Raw genomic sequence first — 18,621 nt, 5'->3', positions numbered from 1 at the left:
TGTCCACATTGCATCAACTGACTTCACTGAAGCCTTTGTTCTGAACACACAGAACACACACACACACACACACACTGCATTGTGTACACTCATCACACCTTGAAACTTCAAGGGAAGCTGTTGAAAATGCTGTGACTCAGATTCAAGATTACTGTATGTTATGAACTACAGTGCTTCTTTGTATACACAAAGTTTTCTGTTCTTATAGAAACATAATGGTTTAAAAAAAGACTTTTAATATTTTCTTATTATCCTTCTTCAATGTGTAAGTATTAAATTAGTTTATTTTTGGATTGTATTGTGTTAGAAGATTTGATTTTGAAATGACCCTAAATATACTTTGTCATTTTGTATTATGTGTTTATATGCAGCGGTATTCTCAGCATTGACCATTAAAAGTCAAAACACTCAACTCTTAAAAATGTTGAAGATAAGGCTGGGCATGGTGGTGTACACCTTTAATCCCAGTGGATCTCTGAGTTTGAGGCCAGTCTGGTCTATAAATTGAGTTCCAGGACAGCCAGGGCTACACAGAGAAAACCTGTCTCAAAAAACCAAACCAAACACCAAAACCCCAAAATCATGTCATCCAAAAGCCAGGCATGTTGGCTCACACCTGCCACAAGATGAGGGATGGCCTGGCTTATGCTGTACTTTCTAGAGCATCCGGGGCCACACTGTTTTTATTCTGAGGGAGAGGCCATGCCAATTATCAAACTTGTCTTATTCCATTTTTAGCTAAATGGCCAACATGATTAAATGCTGTAATGATTAATAGTCTTGCCTGCCAATTGGCCTGAAGGACCACTAGAAGATTCCTAAAGCACATTTCCATGTGTCTGTGAGGGCATTTTCAGAGAGGAACAGCAACTGAGAGAAGAGCTGCCCTGAATGTGGACAGTACTATCCAGTCAGCTGGGGGTCAGGGTGAAGAAAATCAGGATAGAGTCCACTCATGAGCTCAGGTTCTCTGTGTCCTGCTGCCTTCCACTTGCCATGAGGTGAGCAGCTGGGCCCTCGATAGGTGTCAGAATGGCCCACAGCAATGGAGCCAGCTTCGAGGACTGGAACCTCTGAAGTGGTGAGCCACACAACTTCTCCTTAACAGCTTCTCAGTATTCACCGCCGCTAAACGCTGGCTACAGAGCTGCAGACACTGTTCTGACCATTTATATATATCCACATTTAATTCTCATAATCATCTCAGAATAGGTGCCTTTATTATTCCCATCTTACAGGTGAGAAAACAGTCAACTAGAGATTGTGAGAGCAGTCCATGGTCATACTGTCATGACTCATATTGGAAGCTTGAGCCAGAGAGTGTGCTCTTAACACTGGGCTACACTGTGTGCTCAAGAATTTATCTGGGTGTCTAAACTAGTAAATAAGAACAAAAGCTGGAAAAGATGACATGAAAGATTTTAAACCTCAAAAAAGTAAGATTAAAACATATATGTAAAGGATGACTCCAGTATGTCAATACATCCAAAGCATGGCTTCTTAAAATCTGCTTTAAAGAATGTCTCTACAGAAGCCTTATACCATCACTATCCATTGGAAAAGAGTAATCAATAACCAATTAAGCTGCACAGCCAATAAACTTAAACTTATCTTCAGAGACTGCTCCAACACCCAAAGACTGATGGGGGAAATGTCCAAGGGGGACCAGAGCATGGGGAGCTATGTGCCACCGATGAATACTCAGCAGTGAAGTCACAGCATGAGTCAGCAGTCAGCCAGGGGGCAGAGAAGTACCAACCCACCGTGCACAGATCAGGAAATGACTTTTTTTTTTTTAGGACAGGGTCTTTCTATAGCGTTTGCGCCGGCCTCATACTCATGACTGTCCTGCCTTCATATTCTAAGTCCACATCTGGCCTAGAGATAGCATTGATTCTAAATATGCTTAAAAAGGGGGGGGGGGACTAGATCTACATCTTGTTAGGTGTTACAATCAATAAAGCCGATTAATTGTTTGGAAAAAGCAATTAGCTTCATTCTATCAGTTAAATTAGGTCCTTTTCTGAAGTTAAAAACTACCAAAGGATTGGAGATTTTCACAGATTTGAGAACCTTAATTCTAGAAAGTATTCTTTAGTTTACAGAATTAAGTCAAGGAAAAGGCTGGAGAGATGGCTCAATGGTTAAGAGCACTGGCTGCTCTTCCAGGGGACCTGGGTTTGGTTCCTAGCATCCATATAACAGCTCACAATCATCTGTAATTTAAATTCCAGGGCACTCAATGCCCTCTTCTAACCTCTGCAAGTACATGGTGCACAGATATACATGCAGGTAAAATATTCACACTCATAAAAATTAATTAATTAAACAAGAGAATTAATTCAGGGAAGATAAAAGGTAAATCATGGTTCTTTTTTGAGGTTCTGACATTATTCTAAATAAAATGTATAAAGACTTGGGGCTCTTTCTGTCAGTAAACATTTATTTAGACGCTAACATGAGCTGGACATGGTAGTGCATACCTATAATCCCAGCCCTCAGGAGGCTGAGGCAAGAAGATCAAGAATTCAAAGCCAGCTTGTGCTACATATCAAGTTCTAGGACAGCTGGACTGTCTAAATTAATGAATGAATGAGCTAATGTAGGGAGATACTGTGTCAAAGATAGAGAAATAAGTATGATCACCACCCTGCTCCAGGAACTCAGTTTTGCTGGGGAGATGTACACATGTACACAAAAGGTTTTTAAATTAACTGGTACTCACATGAACATTTAATTGAATCTGTGATCAAAACAGTATTATAAAATAAAAGACGTGTTTCTCTTTGTTTTTTAGAGGTACATATTTATTGTTTTAACTATTATATAATCAAATAATTTAAAATATCAGTTAGTATCACAAGGCTTTTAATCTGAAAAAAAAAAAAATCTACTGCTTGTCTCGTGCTATTTTAAAGAACATTTGCTAAATTTTGCCAGCCAGATTTACTGAGGATCTAAATTACTTTGGAATCATTAATAGAAAATTTCATAATGGAAAAACTTCAAACATAAGTGTAAAGTGTTTAACAAAACACCATATACAATGTTTCAAAACTTACCATTTTGTCAATTTTGTTTTGTTTCTATATTTAGTCAGTTCATTTACTATTTTGAAGCAAACATATAAAATGGCATTTTAAATGTAAGTAGTTGTCTCTTTCAAATATAATTGCATGGTCCCTTGGAACTCTGTACTATCAGAATCTCGAAGGTGAGGTATGAGCACAGAGAATGCTGAAGCTTTTTTTAGATGTTGGGATTCATTCAGATTAACACATCCAACAGTTGACTTAGAGGACAGCTGAAGAAAGTTGAGAATTCTCCATTATACTGACACTTACTTTGTAAAGACATCAATGAAAATGCAGTAAATATATCAATGTCTCAAAGAGGAAGAAAATGTGCACATTGGTGACTGTAATAAATAATAGTGCATGCTATACTTCAGAATCACAGAGCAGATTTTAAATGTTTCACCACAAAAAGTATATGAGGTCATAATTTTGATTGCCAGATTTAATTATTCTGTACTATGTATATAAATGTAAAAATCACATTCTAAGCTGAGCAAAGGGCATGCACCTTTAATTCCAAGAGGCAGAGAAAGGTAGATCTTTGTGAGTTCAAGGCCAGTCTATATAAAGTGAGGTCCAGGACTGCCAGAACTACATAGAGTCCAGCCTCAAACAAACAACAAACAACCCCCCCACAAAACAAAACAAAACACAGCCCCCAAATATAAAATATATTCAATTCTTAGCACAGCAAAGAAAGAATATTAAAAAAAAAATGTAGGTGAAACAATGAATGGAAGGCTCTTACTTGGATTCAGGAAGTGGATGATTAAATTCTTCCACAGCAAGGTTGCTTTCTTCAAAACTGGGAATGTCAACCGCTTTTAATGAAGATGCACTACCTGGAGGACTTGTCACTTCGTTATTAATATCAACAGAAAAATTCATGTCTTCACTGGAAATCTTGGTGTCATCTTGCTTTAACTGTGGGTCAGGCTCTTGGTCATCACCCACTGCATTCCAAAACAAGCTAGCACCTAGAGGTTAAATGAGTTCAGATACCAGAACAAAGTCAACTAGAGAAAGGACAAATGTAAAAGCTTGTAAAGACCATCTACATGGTTTTAACAAAATTACACTGTTTCAAATGACCTTAAGAAAATGCCACAAAGAGAAATAGATGAAAGGCAGAAAGAGAAAACCAGTGGCAAGGAAAGGGGACATCCTGTGTCCTGCTTGCTCAAGAGCAGTCTCTGCTCCTCCAATTAAGGTACAGTGGCATGCCTGCAATTCAGCACTCAAGAAGCTGAGGATATGTATTGAGTTCAAGGCCAATCTGGGTTACATTAGTGGGAGTCTGTCTCAAAATAAATTGGAAATACCCCAAGAGAAAAAATATACATGAAAAAAAAAAAAATCAAAGATCTGTAAATTCATAGGTTCTCTGGTTTTGATCCTTAAGTAGAGTGTTCTAGGAAACTGTCCACAAGGCACACATACTGTCAGGCGGGTGTTTAAAGATTCAAGTGCTCCGGGGATAAGGAGACAGCTCAGTGTGTGAACTGCTTGCACAAGGACCTGAATTTGGATCCCTAGCACCCATTTAAATGCCACCCGCTGGCCAGCAGCCTAGCTGAAACAGTAAGTTCCAGGTTTAAGAAAGACTCTGTCTCAAAAAATAAAGCAGAGATGCAAATGAGAAGGCAGACTGATGTCAACTTCTGGCATCTATTCATACCTACAAGGTTCAACACACCTGAACACACATGTGCACACATGCATATAAAACACATACACACTTAAGAAAAACCAAACAAAAATCCAATGCTTCTCTAATGTCAAGAGCCATTTGTACATGCTTTCAGAGCCAATCTACATCCTATTTATTTATACTTTCTGTTACATAAACTCACTTTATTTTTACCTAGCTTCACCACTTCTGTGAAGTCACTGGTTTGATATGCTAGTCAGACCTTTTCCATTACACATAAGAAAAATTAATTGGGCTGGAAAGAAGTCTCACTGGTTAAGAGCAATTGTTCTTGCAGAAGACCTGGGATTGGCTGCCAACACTCATATGGTTATTCACAAGCATCCTTAACTCCAGTTCTACAGGATCTAATGACCTCTTCTGACCTCTGCTAGCATCAAACATACAGCTAGTGGACATACATGCATATATGCAGGTAAAGAACTCATACATATAAAACTAGAAGAAAAACAGATTTACAAAAACAAGACACTCATCTGTACACTACCTCAAATAATCTCTTGTCCCACAACCCATGTATATTTTCTACCCTGGGCAACACGGTTAACGCAATGGTTTGAAGAAGCAAAGAATATAAGGCGAAATGGTTTTTTCTTCCTCTCCTTTTATTTTTTTATTTATTTATTTATTTATTTATTTATTTATTTTGGTGTTTTTCAAGACAGGGTTTCTCTGTGCAGTTTTGGTGCCTGTCCTGGATCTCGTTCTGTAGACCAGGCTGGCCTTGAACTTATAGAGATCCACCTGCTTCTGCCTCTCGAGTGCTGGAATTAAAACGTGCACCACCACCACCCACCTTTTTATTTGTTTTTGAGACAAGATATAGAGCTCAACCTGGCCGCAAACTCAAGACACTCCAGAGCACTGGGACTACAGACATGCACCACATGAAAAAATTTTCTATTTTGAGTGATTTTATGATAATAAATCAATAACATCCAGGTTTAACTTTGCATTCAATTCAAAAAGTTGTAATAGGTCCTGCCTACTCTATATCTTTAGAGAAAGTTAAGTATATATAAAATAAATATGCTTCTAAAAGTTTCTTAGTTCAAATGACTATTAATAATTTGCTTTGGAACTTGGCAGTGGTGGTGCACGCCTTTAATCCCAGCACTCGAGAGGCAGAAGCAGGCAGCTCTCTGTGAGTTCGAGGCCAAAGTGGTCTACTGAGTATTCCAGGATAGCTAGGGATACACAAAGAAATCCTGTCTTGAAAGAAACCAAAACAAAAACCAAACCAACCAACCAATCAACCAAACACAACTACAATATAGTAAATACAGAATTTTATAAGACAGAAAACCACTATACTTCCCCTCACTTTGGTGTGTGTTCTGTATGAGTGTGTACATGTGTGTATGCTGGTGTGAACACACATGTACATACACATATGGATAGCAGAGGTCACTGTCAGGTGTCTTTCTCTACCACTGTCCACCCTATATTTTGAGAACTGAACCCACAGCTCACTGGCTGGGCAAGACGCACTAGCCAGACTGTCTCAGTCTTCCCAGGACTAGAGTCACATATAGATGCTCATTACTGCACCTGGCTTTTTAAATGGGTGCTGCAGAGCTGAACCTGGATCCTTCAGTTGTGTGGCAGGCACTGTACTAAACCATCTCCTCGTCCCCTCCTCCATTCCTTTCTTTTAAAAGGCAAACGTGAGAAGCATTAAAAACTAATTTCTTACAGTTGAAATCAAGTTACCTGTGCTCACTGCAATGCTTACACTTTTTCTCATGTGCAAGCCGGGCGAAGGCTGTGCTTCCATGGAAACCAGCTCCACCTGTCTTGCTGCTTTCCCAGTATCTTCCACAGTGCTTGTCTTAGGGGAGCCAGGATTTAGAGACTGTGCTTCCAATAAGCGCTGAATCTGTATTAATTAAAAACATGCATTAAACAGACAAAGGCAATCACCAAGATTGGTAGCAGAGTTTAGCAACAAATTACAAATACTCTAGTTATTAGAGATGACTTTTAACTTGTGTTTTCTCATAATATAATTAAATCATACCATGAGACTTAGTGCAGACAGCCATTACCCTTAGTTACTAAGACCCACTTTCACTAAGTATAAATTTAAAAATGAAGTATACAGGTGGTTAGATTAGGATCCATAAATTGACACTTATGCAGAAAAGTCTGAATGGCTTCAAATCATACTTTTTATTCAAATACTTCAAATCAACACATTTTATTCCTAGTTCACTTATCAATTAAATACCAATGGAGATGGAGGCACACCCTGAGCTTCATTTACCAAATATTGAGCATTTTACACAAGATTCTTTTTATAAAGGTTAGTCAAAATTGCTCATTATTGGCCACATTGAAATAAAATAATAACAAACAACAGCTAACACTGTCTGGTTCTTTCTTGTCTGTAAGACACTTGTACCACAAGTTATTTATTTTAGGTGTATGAGTGCTTTGTCTGCATGTATGTCTGAACATCTACATGCCTGTTGTCCATGGAGGCCAGAAGAGAGCATTGGATTCCCTGAGGCTTGAGTTACAAGCAGTTAACATGGCTGTGCGCCACCATGTGGATACTGGGAACTGAACCTGGGTCCTTTAGAAGAGCAGTCAGTGCTCTTAACCACTGAGCCATCTCTCCAGCCCTATGCCACAGATTTTATGTGTGATAATTCCATGAAGAGTATACTAATAAAATTCATTTTACAGGTTAGAAACTTGAAACATTACAGTTACCTGGTGAGATTGTATGACAAGTAGCAACATTGAGGTCTCAACACTAAGAGCCTTCCCTCTCCTTTTCAGAGATGTAATTTATATATCTTAGAATTCACCAATTCTGAAGTTTATAGTTTATTCACAAAATGTGAAACAATGATCACTATTAATTTAAGATCATTTTTCAAATTATAAAAACCTCAGTTTCATTCATTCCCATTCCTTACCACGCCTCTCTCCTGCCCTTTGTACCCACTAACACACTTAGCTCTCTATTATGCTGAGTTTGGACATTTCATGTAGACAGAACTAACTAAGCCTTGTGTCTGGCTTCTTTCTCTTTACATAAAGCTTTTAAGATTAACTGCAGTCAATGCTTTTGACTGTTGAATATTCCACTGTGTGGATATGCTCACTGAGTTAATCCATTTATCAAGCTGATGGACAACCAGGCTGTTTATAATTTGGCCTATTGTGAATGATGATGCTATGGACATTTTTGTCCTGCTGTTTTAAGATGGGGTCTTGCTAAGTAGTCCCAGCGACCTAAGTCTCACTCTATTGCTCAGGCTGGCTCCAGCTTGATTCCTCTCTTTGCATCTCCTAGCTGTCCCACCACAGCAGTGTATGTACAGGGTTTTAATTTTTCTTGAATATATACTGGAGTGAGGGGCATCCCCCTTTATTTGTTGTGTTGTTGATTATTTTTGTTTTTTTTTTCCTAAAAAATGGTATTATGTGGTAATAATTTTAGGATTCATGCAACAGTACTATTATGATTAACTAGTCTATTTAATTTCAGTGAACTAATATAATTTCAATAAGGTTGCTTTTCCATGGCTACATAACCTATATTGGCTGGAAACTGAATTATAATCTAAGGAATCTGTCTGTTCAATTCATGTGCCCACTCCATTAAGTATCATGCCAAAAACTACTGTGAATAGAGGAGGAGCAACTTTGGGTATCCTTTTGTAAACTGGGAAAGTGCTCCACCTCTGAGCTACAGCCCTAGCTACCCAAGGCTGGGTATCTCTGAACTTTTTAGATAAACATTTCCTTTGACTTCACAATTTACTTCTGGAGGGTCAGTAAGATGGCTCTGTAGGTTAAGGACTTGCTGCCAAGCCCCAGGACCTGAGTTTGGTCTCTGGGACCCACATGGTGAAAGAACTGGCTCCTTTAAACTCTTGACTTCCACATGTGTACCATGGTCAGCATGAACACGAACACACACACACACGAACACACACACACACACACACACACACACACACACACACACACAATGTAATAAAAACTTTTACGTTTACTTCTAGAGATCTATGGCACATTGATATTAACATATATGCAGCTGAAAATGTGAATAAAAGATGCAAGTCAGTGGGCTGGAAAGACAGTTCAACTGTTAAAGTATACAACTGAAAGATGCAAAAATGTAAAAAAAAAAAAATACATAAAATTAAATGCACTGAAAACAACACCCTACAAGTACAGGGATGTCCACTGATTGCAATAGAAGAAAGTTCAAAGTATTGACAGAACAGAACAAAACAATTAATTAGAAAGCTCATGTGTATATACTCTTAGAAAATGACCCAAAGGTGGTGGTGCACGCCTTCAATCCCAGCACTTGGGAGACAGAGGCAGGAAGATCTCTGTGAGTTCGAGGCCAGCCTGGGCTACAGAGTGATTTCCAGGACAGGCACCAAGACTACACAGAGAAACCCTGTCTCGAAAACAACAACAACAAAAAAAAAAAAAAAAGAAAGAAAGAAAGAAAGAAAGAAAGAAAGAAAGAAAGAAAGAAAGAAAGAAAGAAAGAAAGAAAGAAAGAAAAGAAAGAAGGAAGGAAGAAGGAAGAAAAGAAAAAAAAAAAAAAAAAAAAAAAAAAAAAAAAAAAGAAGGAAGGAAAAAAAAAAAAAAAAAGAAGAAAGAAAGAAAGAAAGAAGGAAAGAGAAAAAGAAATTGACCCACTACAATAAAGTTCTAGTGGGAGTGTCTGAAAATTATCTGGGGCTGGGGAAGCAGCTTAGCTGGTAAAATCCTGGCTGTGCAAACACCTGAGCTTGATCTCGAGCACCTAAGAGCCAGGTGTGATGTGTGCCTGTAGTGGGAGCATCAGGGAGGGGGGGACACCGGGGAGGTGGGGACAGGTCGATCCCTCAGGCTCACTGACCAGACTAAGTCCCAGGTCCCACTGACAGACTGTCTCCAAAACATTTTTAAACACACAAAGAACTACTGGGTTGTATACACTTTAAACAGGTAAATTGTGTTATATGTGAATTACGCATCAATAACATCAAAATATACTTATCTGCCATTTCATTATCTTCCTGAGATATATCAAATCCTCTTTCTAGAACTACTATCAGTAGTTGCACGTTTCTTCTATGTTTCCTATTCTTTCAATGCATATGTAGATATTTGTATATTAAATCCATTCAAATATGTATTACGCTGAAATTGCTATCATCTACAAAATATTTCTTGTTATTCTTGGTCAATAATAAGAATAATAGTAATAATTAATAATAATGATACAAGGTGAACAGCTCCTGAGGAACAACATGTAAGGCTGACCCTAGGACCCCAGATGCATGCACACACATGGGCGCCCGTGCCTAGAGTTCCTTAAAAAAGGAAAAAAAATATGAGGAAAATATAGTGTTTACAGAAAAAAATTTCTATGTCATATTTTATGTAATGCTAATTTAGATGAGAACTCACAGTCTATAAATACACATTGTAAGTGGCTAATATTTTTAAATAGCTTAACAAATCTCTTTAGGTTGATTAGCCTTTTTTCAAACAAGATAGAAAATAAATGATAATTCTTTTCAATGTAAATAGTTAATTACTTAACTATATTAACATTTTTGGTTTAAGTATTTAATGATTTATTAAAATCCAAATTTATGTAAATCTCAAAGAACGTAACTGTACTTAAAACACAGAAAGGCTGGGGCTGGAGAGATGGCTCCCAGCACCTGCACCAGGTGGCACACAACCACCTCTAACTCTAGTTCCAGGGGACACAGTGCCCTCTGCCGCCTCTGGCACAGGCATGCGTATGGGGCACATCAACTCGTGTAGGTATACACACATACACTTACAAAGTCATTTAAAAATGAAATGAAGTAGCATTTTCTCAGGTGTTCCTACCCAAAGAATTTAAAGCAGAATATGAAAATCTTTGTCTTTTTTTTTTGTAAAATGCAATTTTATTAAAGATTTTTAAATGTTATTTACTTTTACTTTAACCATTGAGCCATCTATCTCTCCATCCACCCTCCTTTTTTAAAAATATAGGGTATTATAGAGCCTGGGATGGCCTCAAAAAAAACTTTAAAACAAAGATTTTTCTAAATAACACATTACACAGAGTAGTCACATATTTGTATAGTTATAGGGCCAAGAAAAAACACGAAGCCCACATTCCAAGTTATTTTCACCAGCATTGGTTGCAAAGAGAACAACGGGTTTGGTATCTGTATGTGGAAAAGGATGTTGATGAAATGAGGGGGAAAGGCAAACCCAGACTAAACTTTGAATGAGGCTATATTAAAAGATTAAGAACCCTGCAATAAAAGTCCTGAAGAAAGGCAACACTGCAGAACAAAATGAGTGGAACAAGTCTTACACAGACACAGAGACAGCTAGATATGGTGATGCACATCTGTAATTCCAGTCTAGGCCCCAGGAGACCATGTCTCAAAAACCAACACAAATAAAAACAAGCAGATACAGAGGTTCTTAACTGATCTCTTATGTAGTAACTGGTCTCAAATACAGTAGCAATAAAGACTCACTGGCTAAGGTGAGTATACATAAAGACTGACAAATTAGAGACATGCCAGCCTTTGTATTCAGCTGTATAAAAAGGTTTATAGACAATGGAAAGAAAATGCAATTATGTTATAGGTTAGGAGCCACAGAGAGAAGGCTTGCTCTCTTGTCCTAGCCCTACTAACCAGCAAAATGGAGCAGGGTTAAATTAGTCTCTCTAATCCTCACTTTATCTGTAAAACAAGAGGGACTAGAATTCAGCTTCTAAGGCCTCTTTGGTTCTAGTATTCTATAGTGCTATAAAGCATAATCACTGTAGAGTTGCCAGATATTAAGGAAATATAATAAGAACTTAAGAGTATCAAGAAAGTTTCACACAAACCTGTGCCTGAAGTAGTCTCAGCTGCCTGTCCTGCTCTGTGACAAAGCGATATGCATCAGGAGATAGTCCCATCATGCCATTGTCTGGTACCTTGCTGGGTGTCTGCATGCACATGGCACAAGTCTGTGGTACACATGAGTCCATAGGTGAAGGTCCTGATACAGCGGACGGCTCTGCATTGCTGTGGGGAGAATAGCCACCCATACCCCCCTGAGGTTTCATGGCCACAGGGCTACTCGAAGAGTAGATGGCATTATGACACAGAGATGGACATCCACTTGAATGAAAAAATGCATGTTTTGGAAGGGCTTCATTTCGGAGGTCTTGAATGGACCCTACTGTATTTCCCTGCCAAGAATTTATTGTATTATACTGAATATGGCCATGATGTTGACAACAGTTGCAGATGTTTGTGGGATAGTAAGACGGTAGCGAAGGAGTAGGTACTTGAAGCTCCATTGGTCTTGCTGAATTATGAGGTGAAAAAACAAAATTGTGTGGGTGGGCTTGTGGAGCAAGTGAGGGCTGCCTAGAATTCATCGTGGAAGGTCTCATAGGACAGTCTTCCTTTTGCATGCTCCCAGCAGAAACTGCTTGAAGTTTCTCAGATACAGCAGGAGAAGGTGCATTAAGAAACGGTTTAGCATTAGTGTTCCTGAAACGGGGTCTTTCTTTCTTACAGGTGGGTGACTGCTTCCCTCTGCACTGTCTCAGAGCGGTGTCCTGGCTTAACTGATGAGGTATTCCCTTCAGGGACGGCTCCCCAGCGTCAGCCTCTGAGCTGTGTTTCTCATCACAAAGCTCAGGCTGCAGCGGCTTCCTCAACAAAGGATTCTCCACAGTCATCATTTCCAACGCGTCACACTGATGACTTGAGTCTGTGAAGTTGCTGCTGTCTAACACAAGCGAAAGTTCGGGGACAGACGGCTGGATCTGAGAAATCTATAAATGGAAGCAAAGAGGAAATTCTTAGGAAACTTACTTGCTCCATTTTCCTTAGAGAAGTATTTCCCAAGTAATGTCCAGTTACATATTAAGATTTGTCCATTATTTAGACTATCAACAAATATTTTCTGGGTACACAGCAGGCAGCAGAAATACAACTGTGAGCACAGTAAATGAGGTTGTTGCCCTCAAATATAGGTAAATATCTCCCCAACTTATTTAGTTTTTTGAGACAAGGTGTTGTAGTTTGAGGGTATTTGGCCCCCAAAATCTCATAGGGAGTGGCACTATTAGGAGGTGTGACTTTGTTGGAGTGGGTATGGCCTTGTTGGAGAAAGTGTGTCACTGTGGAGGTTGGATCTGAGGTCTCCTATGCTCAGGATACCACCCAGTGTCACAGTCTACTTCCTGTTCCCTGAAAGCCAAGACACAGCCAGCACAAAGTCAGCCTGAATGCCGCCATGCTCCCTACCATGATGATAATGGACTGAACCTCTGAAACTGTAAGTGAGCCGCCCCAATTAAATGTTTTCCTTTTAAGAGTTGCCATAGTCATGGTATCTAGCAATAAAAACCCTGATTAAGACACTAGGTTTCTCTACATAGCCTTGGCTGTCCTCGAACTCACTGTGTAGACCAGGCCTCTAACTCAGAGATCCGCCTGCCTTTGCCTCCCACTGGAATTAAAGGTGTGTGCTACACACACACACACACACACACACACACACACACACACACACACACACACACACAACTCCACCCCAGGCTCCCAGATTTATTTAAAATGGAAATCCTTTTATTATGACATTGATTAACATTGTCTAGATTACAGAACAAAAAAATGGGAAAGTGTATTATACTATAGTTTCTTACCCTCACTGCCAAAAAAATTTACCAGGTAGAATGCTTCAACAATTGCAAATGCCTATGTTAATGTTCCTCTAAGAAATAACACTTTGCCGGGTGGTAGTGGCATATGCCTGTAATCCCAGCACTTGGGAGTTAGAAGCCAGCCTAGACTACAGAGTGAATTCCAGGATAGCCAAGGCTACACAGAGAAACCCTATCTTGAAAAACCAAACCAAAAAAAACAAAAAATCCACTCCAATAAACACTTCAGGATATTTTTCCACTAATGTCACCCAGCTATTTCTTTTACTTATATTAAATAAAAGAGATGGGAGTGAACATAAAATCCATTGTACTATACTACACTGTATAGTATTGTATAGTATAGTTTCAGGGGATCTGACATATACAGGCAAAATACCAGTGTACATTAAATAAATAAATCTTAGAAAAAGAGAGAGAGAGAGAGAGAAAGAAATGCTCAGGAAATTTAAAATACCCAACAGTGTCGGTGCAGACTCTTCAAGGGAAAGTTGCCAACCATATTAATTTTTAAAAGTCTTTCATTGGTTTTCCTTTCAATTAAGTCCAATTAAGGTAAACATTTCTATAATTGTTCACTAGTTGGTAGCAATTTTAAAAAAAGCATGACAAGCAAAGTCATTGGCAACTAACCTCTAATGCAAGCAGGATGTTTTCTGAGTACAGTACCAAAACTAAATGTCAGGCACAGGTGATAGAACACTGAGTCCATGTGAGTGCTGGAACCACCAAATTCTGAAGCCAAAGCCCCAAGACTGGAGTCCCAGTTGTACTGTTTACTAGTTGTGTGATCGTGAACAGCTAAGCAACTGAAACCTCAGTTTCCTTATACTTCTGTATACATTCCTACCTATGTGTGAACTACGCATATACTGTTACTTCATTATATGAACCTGTGAGATATATACATATATTCCTACATAGAGATATAATCTTATAATAACTAGAATGACTTATCTAAGCATGAGGTGGTAATTAAGTGCTTTACTATATAAGATTTCTAGCTGAAGGTGAGTTCATTTTTAGAGCACTACCTTCTCACTCACTGGGTGAGGACTGGGCATAGGTCTTGGAGAAAAATCTTCATCTTCAAAGTCAGCGTCATGCTTATTTATTGGTGTTTTCCCAGGAGATACTTTTTGGGGAGATCTAAAGAGTAGAAGAAGAGACAAGAAAAACCTTCAGTAAACCAGTGTTTTTTCCTATTTGAAATGTGCTGATGTCATTTAGTAAATACTGAAACATATAATTTAGTACCTGACAGCTACAGATGATTTTCTTAGGTCAGTTTAGTTTACCAGGAAAGGTGGTCTATTCAGGTTTAGTTAAGTAACTGCCCCATTTACTCAATCACTCAAAGTTTAACCCTACTTTATGAAATGCTACAGTCCATCAATAGTCACTGAACACCTTCTGGTTGACCACACTGACCAATGTAGAAAGAAAGCTTAGCACTTACGGGAAACATGTTATAGTGTGACAGATACGCACTCTGCAATGGTTGGAATCTGAAATGTGCTCCATAGGCTCAGGTTTTGAAAACTCAAAACCTGACCCCAGCTTGTAGCAGTCTTTTGAAGGTCATGGAACCTTCAGGAGGTAGGGCCTGGCTGTTAGAAGTAGGTCAGTTAGAGTGGATCTTTAAATGTTACATTTGCTCCTGATTCCATCCTGCTGTATGCATCCTGGCCCCCACATGTGAAGAGGCTACCATCACTCAAGTCCCATCACCGCTGGGTGGAACAGCTTCTGTCACCATGCCTTCCCACCAAGAACTGCAATCACTCTGAAACAGTGAGCCAAGCTAGCCTTTTCCTCCTTAGGATGTTCTGTCGGCTATTTTATCTGTTATAGCAATAACAGATGTAACTAAGACACATTCCAACAATACTCGACACTAAATACTAAATACCTGTATACTAAAAATAAACCTTAAAAAATATATCTGTGGTTGGTATGTAAAAATGAATAGAAAATTTCTTAATAATAATAAAAAAATATAGTGACAATTAAAAAAACTTAAAAAAACTTATATCAACTTGTCAAAGATTAGATACAAATGGACACATCTCAGCAAACAGCAGCACAAACAGATGAGAATTATGCTGCCTTTTATTACCAGTAATGATACACCATCAATCTCCTCTACATAAAATCTCAGAGGAAAGGAGATAAAAAGATGGTGAATTAACTATAATCTGAATAGAATAAAAGAATGAGCAGGGGCTTAAGGTAGACAGTTCAATTATGGAGGAAAAAACAGTACATAGCTTTGCACACTTGAGTTACTCTGTGGAATACTGGCTATTACTACACTTCTTTCCTTTCTTCTCTCTTCTCTCTCTCTCTCTCTCTCTCTCTCTCTCTCTCTCTCCTTCCCTCCCTCCCTCCCTCCCTCCCTCCCTCCCTCCTCCCTCCTCCCTCTCTGGTTGAGACAGGGTTTTACTGTGTGGTTCTGGCTGTCCTGGAACTCACTCTGTAGACCAGGCTAGCCTCAAACTCAGAGATCTGTTTGCATAAATCTGACGTCCTCTGACCTCTGAAGGCACTGCATGCACATGGTGCACATAAATACATGCACACAAAACACTCATACACATACGATAAATAAATCTTTTAAATTAAAAAAAAGCTAAAAAAAAAAAAAAGGCTTAGGGATGTAGCTCAATAGTAGACCACTTGCCTAGCATCTAAGAGGCCCAGGGTTTGATCTCTGGCACTGCATAATCATCATCATCATCATCATCAAAACCAAAACTTATTGTAGCACTATTAACAACAGTCAAGATATGAAGCAACCTAAATGTCCATCAACAGAAGAATGAATAAAGAAAATGAGTTTACTCAGCCATAAAGAGTGGAGTAATGACATTTTCAGGAAAATGGATAGAACAGAGGATAATTTAACTGAAATAAACCAGATTCAAAATGATTAATGTTATATGTGTTCTTTGATATGTGTGTGCCTGAAACCAAGTGAGAACTATTTAAGGGGAAGAGGGAAGGGAGGAAGAAAGTGAAGTGTAAATATGAGCATAGCACACTATGTGTTTGTGAAAATATCATAGCAAATCTCATTATTTTTGTATTCCTTCTAAATAAGTGAATAAAAAACCCGAAAAACAGACAAGACAGCGCTAGGATGATTTAAAAATAAAAATAATCTAACTAAAGAGTCAATGGGCAAACTTAAGATTTCAACAAACAAACAACCCCAGCATTCAAAGGCAGCTTTGAACTGAGTTTGTCAAATAAGTTTACCAAAATAACTGGAGGTCTTTAAAAAAAGCTGTGCTTCTTTGTTTTGGGGTGGGAGGGATGCATGCCTCCACATGTAGAGGTCAGAGACCAACTCTGGGGTCACTTCTCTCCTTCCATCTACACTTGGGATCCAGGGATCCAACTCAGGTCAACAGCAAGTGACTGTACCCAGTGAGTAAATAATATTTTAATCACTCAATAAAAACTAATAAGGAGTAAAGAAGATATACACGGTAATAAAGATTATCTTTTACCTCTTAACGGAAAGATTCTTGGAAATCTTGCTGAAAAACTCCGCTTCTGCATCTTGACTTTCGGCACTCAGTTCGAAATGGATTAGATTTTTGTCGGAAGGTTCAACGTTCTGAAATGAAGTAGGCCATAGTTTGAGATCTGACTTCCAATACCAAAGAATTCTATTTATCTGAACAGTGGCTCTGGATCATGTCAGAAGAAGCAGTTCCGACTTCTGTAACCTGCTTCTGTAGCATGCATGCCTAGCTCCATGCTTTGTTCATGAAAATGAAAACCTGACCCTGTATTAAGAAACTCACTCAGTAACCAGGGATTCAGTGAACATAACAATTATGTAAAAACATTTAAAAAAAAAACCATACTCATGAAATGATACAATCCATAGATGAATTTAAAGAAAACAAGTTGAGCTGAGTGAAACCTCACAGTTATGTGGAGCTATTCAGTCTTCTTATAATAAAATAATGAATATATATTTTTATTACTTATCTTGAGACCTAGATAAATAGTAATTAATGAAAAAAGTAGTGTTTAAACCAGAAACAATGGCAGACACATGTAGTCCTAGGTACTCAAGGAAGCTGAGATAGGAGGATTATTTGAACCAAGGAGTTTGAAGCCAACCTGGACAAAAAAGAGAGGGTATCCTTTACTTTTTATTTCATTTATTTATTTATTTGTTTGTTTGTTTGCTTATTTAGTTAGTTTGTTAGTTTTTTTTTTTTTTTTTAGATAGGGACCCTCCACATAGTCCTGGCTACCCTAGAACTCACTATGTAGACCAGGCTGGCCTATAACTCATAGAGATCCTTCTGCCTCTGCCTCCAACTGCTAGGATTAAAGGAATGTGTCACCACACCTGGCTTATCCTTAAAATTTAGTTTATATATGACAGTTTCAAAGACCTGCTTTCTCTGTAATGACCACCTAGATGCATCATTTATTTTCAGACACAGGTCTTAAAATGCAGGCCTGGCTCTTCTGGAACTCACTATGTAGACCAGGCTAGCTTCTGAACTCACAGATAACCACCTGCCTCTGTCTACTGAGTACTGGGATCAAAAGCCTGTGCTACTAGGCTTGGCTTCTAGATGCATTTTTATGTACTTCGTCGGATCTCCTAGGACTGGAGATACAAATGGTTCTGAGTCACCATGGGGATGCTGGAAACTGAACGCAGGTCCTCTGGAAAAGCAGCCCGTGCTCTTAACCACTAAGTCATGTCTCCAGCTCCCATGAAAATCTCCACATATTTTAAAAATAAGTGGTAACAAGGAAAACATTAACAAAAATTAATCCTCAACACTACAGAATAATACAACGTATAAGCTACTGACAAAATGACTAGAAAAACAGGAAATGATGGTTAGTCTTCACTATTAACCTGACTAGACTGACATTCACCTACATGGTCGAGGCATGTCTACTTATTAGTGTTTTGGGAGAGGGCTAACTGATGAAGACACACCCAGAATGTGGGTGGTACCATCCACGGGCTGAGCCCTGATTGAAGCAAGGGTGTAAAAAAGACACAGTGGGATGTCTGTATCCTGCTGCCCTGTTTCCAGGTTAGAAGAGGAGCTCTCTTTTACCACAGTCCTACCTCC

At 38.7% G+C, this 18,621-nt stretch overlaps 1 protein-coding gene across 2 annotated transcripts in view; it reads right to left on the bottom strand.

The window, feature by feature from the left end:
* Positions 1–18,621, bottom strand: part of Stil (STIL centriolar assembly protein) — a 44,472-nt gene that overhangs the window by 7,123 nt on the left and 18,728 nt on the right. Inside the window, exons 10-14 of one of the 2 annotated variants that reach the window (XM_037202831.1) lie at positions 17,014–17,123; positions 14,533–14,647; positions 11,663–12,604; positions 6,502–6,667; positions 3,826–4,054 (exon numbers count right to left, since the gene is read on the bottom strand). In XM_037202831.1, the coding sequence (XP_037058726.1) occupies positions 3,826–4,054; positions 6,502–6,667; positions 11,663–12,604; positions 14,533–14,647; positions 17,014–17,123 (1,562 nt within the window). Of the gene's footprint in view, positions 1–3,825; positions 4,055–6,501; positions 6,668–11,662; positions 12,605–14,532; positions 14,648–17,013; positions 17,124–18,621 lie in introns of those variants that run through there. The other variant, XM_037202830.1, reaches the window with a different exon arrangement.

This window comes from Peromyscus leucopus, chromosome 2, assembly GCF_004664715.2.
Source record: "Peromyscus leucopus breed LL Stock chromosome 2, UCI_PerLeu_2.1, whole genome shotgun sequence".
Lineage (NCBI taxonomy): Eukaryota > Metazoa > Chordata > Mammalia > Rodentia > Cricetidae > Peromyscus > Peromyscus leucopus.
The sequence above is the reverse complement of the archived record's forward strand: the minus strand, read 5'-3'. Positions and strand labels throughout refer to the sequence as shown.